The sequence below is a fragment of the Chrysoperla carnea genome, chromosome 4 (genome assembly GCF_905475395.1).
Source record: "Chrysoperla carnea chromosome 4, inChrCarn1.1, whole genome shotgun sequence".
Classification (NCBI taxonomy): Eukaryota; Metazoa; Arthropoda; class Insecta; order Neuroptera; family Chrysopidae; genus Chrysoperla; species Chrysoperla carnea.
Window position 1 is genome coordinate 56,274,830 of NC_058340.1, and position 11,502 is coordinate 56,286,331.

The window sequence follows — 11,502 nt, forward strand, 5'->3', positions numbered from 1 at the left end:
AAGTCGATAAAACCCTAATGAATTCGTTTTCGAAATGCTACTATTAGAAAATTCAAAAAGCTGTAGTATAATTCAGGGCATTGCCAGATATTTTTAAAAAAGGAATACGGTAACTATTGGAGCGGAAGTCCGCACGGGCCAAGCTAGTATTATAAAGTAACATAAATGCATAGTATAATTTTAAAAGTTTTATTTAATTGCGAACCTCAACTTTCTCTGTATTGGGCTGAGTAATAAGGAATCAATTGCGAGATTGATTCCTTATAATTAAGATAACGTTATTATACTTAACAAGGATAGTTCGAGGTACAGAGGATTTAATTGCTAAAATTTTGACTTAGAAAGACGCGATTATATTTTACTATCTACGACATCATTATACTTTCCTAACTATAAGACTTACGGAGTCTGCTTCTAGAAATTCGAGTTACAGAGAATAAATATGTACTATCAATATTCCACAGGGAAATAAGAATTTGTTCGAGTTACAAAGTCTAAATAATTCGAGATACTGCGAATTTAGGGGCTCAGCGGAAGAGAACACAGCATTTTTTTAGACTTACTGAGGATTACGACTTAATTAACGGCTTAAAAAGGTTCCACTGTATATGCAAACAATAAAAAAAACCTTTAGATTTACAATATTTTGCTTTCTCTAAGTTTCTATATAGTTTGAGGTTAATTTTAACCTCGATAAAAATACGAATTTATTTAAAAAAAAGTTATGAATCGAATAAAATTAATAAATACATTTTTTAGTCTTAAAGGACTCTCAAACACCAATTTACCCAAAAAATACTTACAAAATGATATATTATGTTGTTCAAATTATTTTACTACAAATTATAAATGTACAGAAAATAGCAAAACAGAAAATTTGATTGCAAGAGATTTAATTTCACATCCTCATAATGATCCTAATAAATTTGGATCTTTATCCAAAAAAATATTTATCAACGAGGACAAGTTTGATCATGATGAAGGTGATCAAATTGAAAAAGATAGAGAAGAATTTAAACCATTTCATAAAAAATTAACAACTAAACAATATGCAGATATAATAAAAAACTTTTTAAAACAAAATCAACTAAAAGAAGCCTTAAATGTCCTAGAAATACGTATGTTAAAAGAAGATCGCGTTAAACCAGAAAGTTATATTTATAGTTTATTAATTGGAGCTTGTGGTCGAGCTGGCTATACAAAAAAAGCTTTTGAATTATTTAATAATATGAAAAAACGTGGATTAAAAGTACATCCAGGCGCGTATACAGGGTTATTCAATGCATGTGCTAATAGTCCATGGAAAGAAGACGGTTTAAGTCGTGCAATAAAACTTCAACAATTAATTATCGATCAAAATTATTACCCAAATGATTCCAATTACAATGCAATGATTAAGGCATTTGGACGTTTGGGTGACTTACCGCGTGCTTTTAGTATTGTAGATGAAATGATCACCAGAAATTTTAAAATCAAAAGTGATACGATGAATTTTTTATTACAAGCATGCGTTAGTAGCGAAACTGATGGATTTCGATATGCATTAGTTGTTTGGCGTAAAATGTTACAGAAAAATATCCAACCAAATATTTATAGCTTTAATTTAATGTTAAGATCGGTACGAGATTGTGGTCTAGGAAATCAAGATGAAGCGAATAAAATAATATTAAACATGATTGAAAATTCAGAAACGATAAAACTTGAAGATTCGAATAAATTTTTATTAAGTGATACTCAAAGTATTACCCTTTCATCAAATAGAAAGTTGCAAAGCGATCCAAATTTAGAAAACGTTAAAATTAATGAACCTTTACAGAGAATTTTCAATCCAGGAATTCAGTCAGACAAACAAGTAATTGTTGAAGAATTGATGGAAAATCAAAATTTTGATAAGTCCGATCAACTACTAGAATCAAATAATTCTTCCCAAATTAATCAAGATTTATTAGATAATTCAGAAAATGAAAAAATTGATGGGTCTTTGGATAAAATTTTAAACAAACAAGAAATTGTTGAAAACTTATTGGAAAATCAAAATTTAGATAAATCGGATCAACTAATAGATAATAATTATAAATCTTTGGAATCAAATAAATCTTCCCAAACATGCATAACAGATATAAAAGAAAATCGACCGAATTTATTAGCGAAACAACCAAGTTTAGGAAATATTATCGCTTTAAATGAAGTAAAAAAGCCAGAAGATCGTTTACTATTATTGGGTGGCGCAAATGGATTTCTTATGGAAATGCAAACGTATGGAATACAACCGGATATTAGAACGTTTACACAATTATTAAATTGTATTCCACCAACAAAATCAGCGGAAAAACAATTAATGGCAACCATGAAGATAATGAAAATTAAACCGGATGTGGATTTTTATAATATGTTAATTAAAAAACGTAGCATGAGATTTGATCATGAAGGAGGAAAGGTAATTATAATTTTTTTATTTTATAAAAAATTTAAATTTTATTTTTTAAATATATTGGAGCGAAATACCACTGACTGACTGACTCATCTCGGTATCTCTAAAACTATACACCCGATTGACTTGAAATTTAGCAGTTACTCATTTCGCGATGCAGACTTTCACTCGGAACAGATTTATGGAAATTGAACTCCTAAGGAGATGAAATAAACAGTCCGAAACATCGGACAAGATTTTATTATATTGTAAAATTGATTATTATTGTAATATTTTTATTGAAAGCAGCCAATTGTAAGAATTATTTAAAAACAAGTAATGAGGAACAAGCTTAGGTATTTATTGGATTTAATATAATATTTAGAAGGATGTAGTTTGGTAAGGGTGAGGTTAAGCAAAGATTACCAAGTTACAAAAGTTACTTAAAAAGACATTTTAAATAATATTTGATCAATTTTGGGTAGGGTTGATTTGACCACTTTTGACGATTTCATTCCTTCCTGCTTCACGGCTACAGGAGGGAGGGGTCCCAGAGGGGAGTTATATCAAATCTAGGACCTTGTTGATATAAACTCTGATACGAAGTTTTACTGCTGTCTCCTCAGCCTCTTCATAGAAAATCCTATTTTCGTGTATTTGGAAAGGTTTTCCCTAGGGTGTGGGCCTTCTCGAATTTTCCGGATATGTGGCTTATACCAATCCTAGGAATACCTTAAGGTCTAGCCTTGTGCTTAGTTTAAACGAAATCGTTAGAACCGTTTTTGAGAAAACCCCAAAAATCCTGTTTTGGCCTAGAGCGAAGTACCCTTGAAAAAAGGCCTAGGGAAAAAATCGTCTGGAATTATGACCAAACTGAACCTATGTACCGAGTTTGAGAAAAATCGGTTGAAAATTGAAGGCTCCAGCTTGGTAACAGACATACCGACATACCATTAATTTTCGATTTCACCTTTGATAAAACAATTCCTAGACTTTATAAAATTGATGATGAGATGGATTAAGTATTAATATATATTTATATCTAGGACGTTCTGCAAATGATTGATGAAGCGGGCTACAGACCGAATTTAATTACATATGGAGTTTTAGCAATTGGATGTAAAAATCGTGATGAAGCCAAACGTTTATTATCCCTGATGGAAGTCGAAGAATATCGGTATTAAATCATTCCTTATCATTTTTAAACAATTTTAATTATTTATAGTTTGTATTCAAATGTTTTCAGAATAAATAGTGAAATTCTTGGTGCAATGTTACAACAAGCATGTTATAGAAACGATTTTGGTTACGTGATGTATATAATGGAATTATGTTTGAAGAAAGAAATTCAACCAAATAAAAAATTTATGGAACATTTATTAGAATTTCGAAGGAAATGTTTAAAGATGTTAAGGGAAAAAGTAAGTATTTATAAACAAAATATTTCTTTCGCTATGATTTAGGAACTATAACAGACGGTTTCCTTCTTATACATGAGAAGGAAACGAGCAGATATTCGGTTAAGGCTCATCCCCAAACAAATCTTTAGAAATATAATATCTTATGGGGAAATCTATCAGTAACTGATTACCAAATTCTCTGCCCTGATCTTTGGATCCTCGATTCTTCTTCTTTTTATTCAGATCCCCTCATGTTACTTTAGGCAATTGCTAATTTTGGTATATCCAGTTTATTTAAACAATTACATTTTTTGATTATTAAATACCTGTTGTTTAATAATTTTAGACGCATCACGTAGATTTATCTCAAGAAGGTTATTTTCAAAGTGGTTTTAAGCTTTTTAATGCCCGCTATCAAACATGGAAAACACAAGTGAAAATTGATGAAGTTGAAGAAGCGCATCCATGGGAACAATTTCGTACAACTTTAAATACAACAAATAGTAAAGATTTTAAGGATCCAAATGCACATTTCAAACCTAGACGTTTATCACGATTTAAAGTAAAAACATCAACAAAAATACGTTATTAAATTTTTCTTATTGAAATTATTATTGCCTTTTTAATTAATTAATTAATTCCCTATCCTAATTTCTTTCCAACAATTAAATAAAATCCGAAATGAAAGCTCGGGTATAAGGTTGTTGTCTCGGTATGGGCATTGGGCAGTGTTAGAAAATTCTAGTTTTTTTTTATGCTTACTAAAGAATGTTATAATAAAATTAACATAAAAATTGGAAATCGATTGACCGTCACTAGCTCGAACAAAACTGAATTAAATTTCGGATAATTAACATTGAGAGCATAGAAGTGTGTTTAAAAAACTGACCGTCAAATATTTTCAAAAAACTAACTGAACATTGCTGTATTTGCTCTGAGTTAAAAAAAAATCAAATTTATTGACCGTTTCATTGTTGAGATATAATAACGCCTTACAAACTTGGGACTAAAATTAGTATACCTTGATATTTATTTCACATATACAGGGTATAAAAATATAAAAAAAGTTGGCTAAGTTATAATTTCAGAGGTCATTGGTTAAAACTTTATTTGTTAAAAAAAAATGACAAAAATTTCAAAAATTCCAGATTTCTTTAATACTAATACAAAAAAAATTTTTTTTGGATACACAGATAGTTATGTAATTTAAATTTTCATATGATGTAATTTTCGATTTAAATCCTCAAATTTTAATATTTTTCGTATAAAGAAATCACCATATCGTGATGCAACTTTAGTATCGGCAATATGTATCATATCATTATCAATATAGAAATCCAATTCCGAACCAGATTGAAACTTTCCTTCTAAACCGGATGCACCTTTTGTCCACACAATATTCTTCATTTTATGTTTAAAGCAAAGCAAATGAATTGTTAATGCTTTCACTTCTTTGTTAATATCCCATTTAGATGAATCGGCAGCACGTCCTTGACTCATGAAGGTCGCTAATTTACTTAATGGTAATGTCGTGTACAATTTCAGATAACTACGAATTGTTGGCAACATTTTTTGTTGTTGAACTTCATCCATAAACACCTAGATTTAAGAATAAGACTATTAATGAGAATTCGCAGAATTTGAAAATAACAATTCATTTTTGTGATAAGTATTTCAATTATAATGCAACCATCATCAGTAAACATGTATTCTCCATCATATGTAATACCGATATTGTTTATTTGTATTATTGTTACCCGATTGACAGTAAGATCCGAAATTGTTTTTTTATGGGCAGGAGAGGGGTTCGGTGTCAAAACTCCTCCCTTTGCGAATCTGTTCAGAGCGAAATCTGCGATGAATAAGACATGCAATTGTGGAATATAAAGCTCACTGAACAGACTCAAAGATTCAGTTGAAGATTATTTCATGATAATAATTGATTGGCACCATAAGTTTTTGTAAAAAATTAAAAAGGACGTCAATAAGTATAAACAATAAATCTTCGCATTTTCAAGATAATCCTAAGAAAATGCATTTTTAATGATGCTTACATTGTAAAAGAAATGAACAAAATTAACTAGGAATTAAAGTGGATTTAAAATCATACCTGTGTTTGATGTTTAATCGCTTCTTTTACATAATCCTCTGGTGGTTCATCAGCAGGTGGTGGACATGGTGACAAAAATTTAGGACATGCAAATACAAAACAATTTTCAAATTCATCCAAATCACCATATTGCATTTTATACATTTTCTCATGATAGTTCTTCTCACGTAAAACTTGTTGAATTGATTCATCGATACATTGTGGATGTAAAACTAAACAAATGGCGAGCAAGTGATACATTTGATCTGTTTGCTTATTAATTTGATCATTTTGATAGCTACGAGAGCTAAATAATTGTTTTGTACGTTGTATGTACAATAAGATTGAGCTAAATGTACGTATAGCGTCCGAATAACGTCTCATCATCATGTAAGCAAAGCCTACATAATAACTTGTTGATATTTGACATGCGGGTACGTGCGAATATTGTGATTTCTTATGTAACTCAATATTTTCAAGAACTTTGATCGCCTGATAGTAATCACCGAGCAAGGAGTGTAAACGTAGAAGTCCAACAAGTGAAAAATATCCTAACATTTTGTATAAGGAATGTCGTCCAAATTCACCAGCTACAGAATCTGGATCACCACCGCTAGCGTATACTTCTAGTTGACGCTTAATATTCGATTTTTCAACCAATGAATGTAATACATTCAAAACGCAAAGAACATTCCATACTTTATGATGGTTATTTAATTGTTCAATTTCATTTTCGGATTTTTTACTTAAACGAGCACGAAATTGTACGAATGATTGAAATTGATAAACAAATTCATCAACTAATTCCCATAGCCATTGATCGGGTAATTCCAATGAGACTGGTTCTTCAGCACTCAAAATATAGTTGAATAAATCGCAATAATTATAGAAGGAATTGAATCGTTGTTCTAATGATGGTCCTCCTTGAATACGGGCATAAATATGACGGAAGTATAATTCCCGATACAAGATCATAAAGACCTAGAAAATAATTTAATAAATTGTTACAATTTTCATTATTTAAAATGAAAGATATTTGGAATTTTTATAATAAATTAGGTTTTTGAAATTATGCCCGAAACAAAATCGAATTGTCAGTAAAAATGAAAATGTATATTATAACTCAGGTCTGCGACTAAAAAACTGCATGAGATTTTTTTACATTTTCTTATAGATTTTGACCTCCCAAAAACAGGAAAACTATCCAAAACATCTTCAGGTTTTCATAGATATTAGTAACATCATAAACTAGTCTTAAAGTAGTATTATATAGTATTTTATAGAAATATTATATAAAACTAGTCTTAAAGTAGTATTGTTGCACAATAAAAATAAATTAGCTTCGCTTCTAATGGCGTATTCTGTGCATATAAAAGAAAACTAACTATAACAATTTGACCATTACCCTGGAAAGAATCAAATATCAGGACCATCAATGGATGGATGGAGAACTTCAAAATACTCACGATGCTTTTGGGTCAGCAGGCAGGCTATACTAAATACCCTTGCTTCTTAATTTCTTATGCTTATGGGATAGTAGAGCCAGAGATCAGCATTGGACTAAAAGTGATTGGCCACCTCGAGAAACTTTAAAACCTTGGGAGAAAAATGTTATCAATACTACTTTGGTGCCGCCAGAAAAAGTTTTCTTGTCACCTCTCCATATCAAATTGGGGTTAATGAAACAATTTGTAAAATCACTGCAAAAGGATGGACACTGTTTTAAATATCTATGTACAAAATTCTCGAAGCTGTCTGAAGCAAAGTTGAAAGAGGGAGTTTTCACTGGCCCCGATATAAGAAGGCTTTTAACTGCCACCCTTTTTGTGGAAAGTATGATTGAGAAGGAAAAAGAAGCTTGGGTATCGTTCAAGTGTGTAGTGCGAAAGTTTTTGCCACATAAGAGTATTTTCCTGAAAACCTGGGAGCTTACATTGAAGAATAGGGGGAGCGGTTTCATCAGGATGTCCACGATATCGAAAGACGGTATCAAGGAGGATGGGATGTCACTATGCTTGCAGGCTACTGTATAATTTTTAATAAACGAGTGCTTTTACCAATTTTTTGTGTTTGAATTTGCAAAAAAAACCTTACGTGATAGAAAAAAATGGCCATCAGTTCTGAAATCAACGCATTCTAAAAAATATAATTTAGTAAAAATATCACATGCAGCTGACAAAAAATTTTTTTTTTTTGCAGACCTGTGTTATTTATTTATAAGAAGTAGTCCATTGAAATGTTACATTGACTGAACATTTTTGGGAGGACGCGATTTTATTTGTGGAACATGTAGGGGGGGTCAATACAACCTTAACCCCAAGTTTGTGGGGTTGGCGCCCTTGTCCCCCGCCCGCCATCTTGAAAAAAGGGGTGGAAACATATTTTTAGCTGTATCTTGTAAACTATTGATTTCTCCAAAAATTTGTAAAGGCATAATTTGTAGCAAATTGTCGTGGCTACAATTTTGTCTAGGTAATTTTTTGCAATAAACTTAAAATTTAAAAAGTTATGAGCAAAAAAGTGACAAAATTTTGTCAAAAATTTTTTTGTTTAATAACTTATTTTCTTGTCATTTTATCATAAAATTAGGTCAGAGCACTATTATAGAGAATACGTTTATGAACATTTCCCCGCAAATTTTATTAATATTTGTTAATTTTTAACGTAGTTACAGCGCTCCAAAGTTGACCGGGTTTATCAATGCATATGATAACTCAGCTAAAACAACATGTTTACCTCACTCTCGTTTTTTAATATGTAACATATTTAATAATGAGAAAAACAAATCAAATTTCATAGACCTATTAAAGAGTACTCTGACAGAGGTAGGTTTTAATATTGACCAGGCTGAAGCAGATGCAGATAGTGTCATTGTCTCTACTGCACTTGCTGCATCTCAATCTTGCGATTTGGTAACTATCGTAGCAGAGGACATCGACATCCTTGTGTTGCTCACGGCATTAGGGAGGAAAAGGTCAAATATCTTCTATTTAAAACCTTCAAAAGGCCGTTCATCTGACCAGTTACACAGCCCTTCAGCCTTTATGTATGGAGATATCATAGCAGACAATTTACTGTTTCTCCATGCTTTTTCAGGATGTGACACAACATCAGCCGCCTATAATATGGGCAAAATAAAATTCATAAAAATCCTGGAAAAACATCCTGAACTAGCAGGTGGTACAGCGCTATTCCTCAATGACAAAGTAGATCCGGCTTTGCTCAGTGTAGTTGGCGAACGTTTTCTCGTTTCTTTATACGGTGGCAACAAGGACGATTCTCTAGACACCATGAGATACAAACGATTCTCCAAAACAGTAGCAAAAAATTCATTTAGTTTATCATCGCTTCCGCCAACACAGGATGCAGCCCGTTTCCACAGTCTCCGAGTGTATCACCAGGTTCAATCATGGCTTGGAAAATACAATAATCCTGAAGATTGGGGCTGGAAAAAGCATGGAAACATTTGGATGCCAGTCCAAAGTTCGAAGCCTCCAGCGCCCCCGGAACTTATGAAATTAATTTTCTGCAGATGCAAAGGAAACTGTGGAAGCATGTGCGGCTGCAGAAAAGCAGGGCTCAAATGCTCCGCAGTGTGCCTCCATTGCTCTGGAGAAACGTGTACCAATATTATGGAATTAACAAAATTAATGGAAGAAAATGAATTTGAAGAAGAATTACCAACGATGACTCCAACTTTAACTCCTGTCATTCCTCAAACATTCACATTCGATGTTGAATTACAATCTGAGCCACAGCCTGGAGAATCTAAGCCACAACTTCGAGAATCTAAACGACAACCTGGACCATCGAAGAAGAGTAGAATGGGATAGCTAGCTATTCTATTTTAAAATCTTATTAATAATATGTTTAAGTAGAAGATATTGGAGCGCTGTAACTATGTTAAAAATTAACAAAAATTAATAAAATTTGCGGGGAAATGTTCATAAACGTATTCTCTATAATATTGTTCTGACCTAATTTTATGATAAAATGACAGGAAAAAAAGTTAATAAGCATAAAAAGAAATTTTTGACAAAATTTTGTCACTTCTTTGCTCATAACTTTTAAAATTTTAAGTTTATCGCAAAAAGTCACATAAACAAAATTGTAACCACGAAGATTTGCTACATATTATGCCTTAACAAATTTTTTAAGAAATCAATAGTTTACAAGATACAGCTAAAAATATGTTTCCACCCCTTTTTTAAGATGGCGGGCGGGGGACAAGGGCGCCAACCCCACAAACTTGGGGTTAAGGTTGTATTGACCCCCCCTACATGTTCCACAAATAAAATCGCGTCCTCCCCAAAAATGTTCAGTTTGGCCCTAAAATTGTAACATTTCAATGGACTAAAGTGAGAATGTTCGACATACATTTTTCTCACAAAATGATCTAAGATGCCCTTTTTAGAGCCACTTTATAGATATCTATACTTACTGGATCTTTTTCAACTAATAATTCTGCAACGAGTTCATCATCAGGCCATGGACGTTTTTCAAAATACTCTTGGGTAAGCTTTGGAATGGAATTTTCGTACATATTTTGAATTTCGAACATCATTCCTTCATTAATTGCGTTACGGAAGTATATTAAAAATTTTTTAACCACTTCAGGCATTCTATAATGTTGTCGATCATATTCCAGGTCTAAATGTGGATCTCCTGTATGGGCTTCATAGTCCGTATCGTACGAACTAAACCCATACCCCTGCAAAAGTAATTTTCATTTTAGACATTTTTGATAGATCATACATCATACATTTTATATGTGCAAAAGTTAGGGTACAATATGTTCATATCTAACATGGATTCTGTATTACAGATAATTATTCCATTCTCAAAAGGTTAGGTATGAGGTGAATGAAATATACCAAATTTTTAATGTTTTTGACAAACAAAAAAACTTATATACATATTTAAGTGATTTTAATTCAATAATAATTTTAGAATGGGATCAAATGAAAACTTTTACCACATGTTCAAATGTGTAGTCTCTAAATAAACAAAAAATCATAAATCTAAATTTAAAGCAAATTTATTACCTGTTCGTATTCGTCATTTGAATACATTTTAAGAACACTTTCACAAACTTATACTGTTCTTTAAATAATTATTTTTAATATTTTCTAAATATAAAAATTTAGCCGACATTTACCATGATGTCGGCAATGCACATCTGTGGCGCTACTGCTATCATACGAAATAAGAATGAACTAGCTAAGGCTTTTATCGAGCGGGTTTTTAAAAAATATTATAAACTTATTAAATGGATTTTTTGTAATGAATATTCAGCTGGATTAGAGATTATTTCCTATAAAACTAGATTGATTAGCTATCATGAGATTACTCAAAGGACTTGAAATCAAATAGAGCGCATATTAGAAAAATATATATAAAAAATACTGATATTTCGATTCCGACGTAATAATCATCAGTATCTATCGTACGATACATCACAAAAAATTTTGCAAATAAAGTGTATAAAATATTACAAGTAAAGGAGCGTGAAGTTCTCAAGAAATAAAGATATATATTTGTATAGATTTATATTTGTTCTGAAAATCTTTATCTGAAATAATTAAAAATTTATTAAGTTTCAC

At 31.5% G+C, this 11,502-nt stretch overlaps 2 protein-coding genes across 2 annotated transcripts; one reads left to right on the forward strand and one right to left on the reverse strand.

Annotated features, from left to right (window-relative positions):
• Window positions 1-34: 34 nt before the first annotated feature.
• Window positions 35-4,912, forward strand: LOC123298813 (pentatricopeptide repeat-containing protein 1, mitochondrial). The gene is made up of 6 exons (XM_044880910.1): window positions 35-62; window positions 825-2,437; window positions 3,457-3,587; window positions 3,657-3,831; window positions 4,157-4,388; window positions 4,899-4,912. The coding sequence occupies exons 1-6, from the start codon at window positions 35-37 to the stop codon at window positions 4,910-4,912; spliced, it is 2,193 nt and encodes a 730-aa protein (XP_044736845.1).
• An 84-nt stretch (window positions 4,913-4,996) lies between these two features.
• LOC123297367 (eukaryotic translation initiation factor 3 subunit L) lies at window positions 4,997-11,104 on the reverse strand. The gene is made up of 4 exons (XM_044878999.1): window positions 10,945-11,104; window positions 10,341-10,610; window positions 5,921-6,880; window positions 4,997-5,409 (listed from the first exon to the last, which is right to left on the reverse strand). The coding sequence occupies exons 1-4, from the start codon at window positions 10,969-10,971 to the stop codon at window positions 5,017-5,019; spliced, it is 1,650 nt and encodes a 549-aa protein (XP_044734934.1). The 5' UTR covers window positions 10,972-11,104; the 3' UTR covers window positions 4,997-5,016.
• Between the last annotated feature and the right edge of the window lie 398 nt (window positions 11,105-11,502).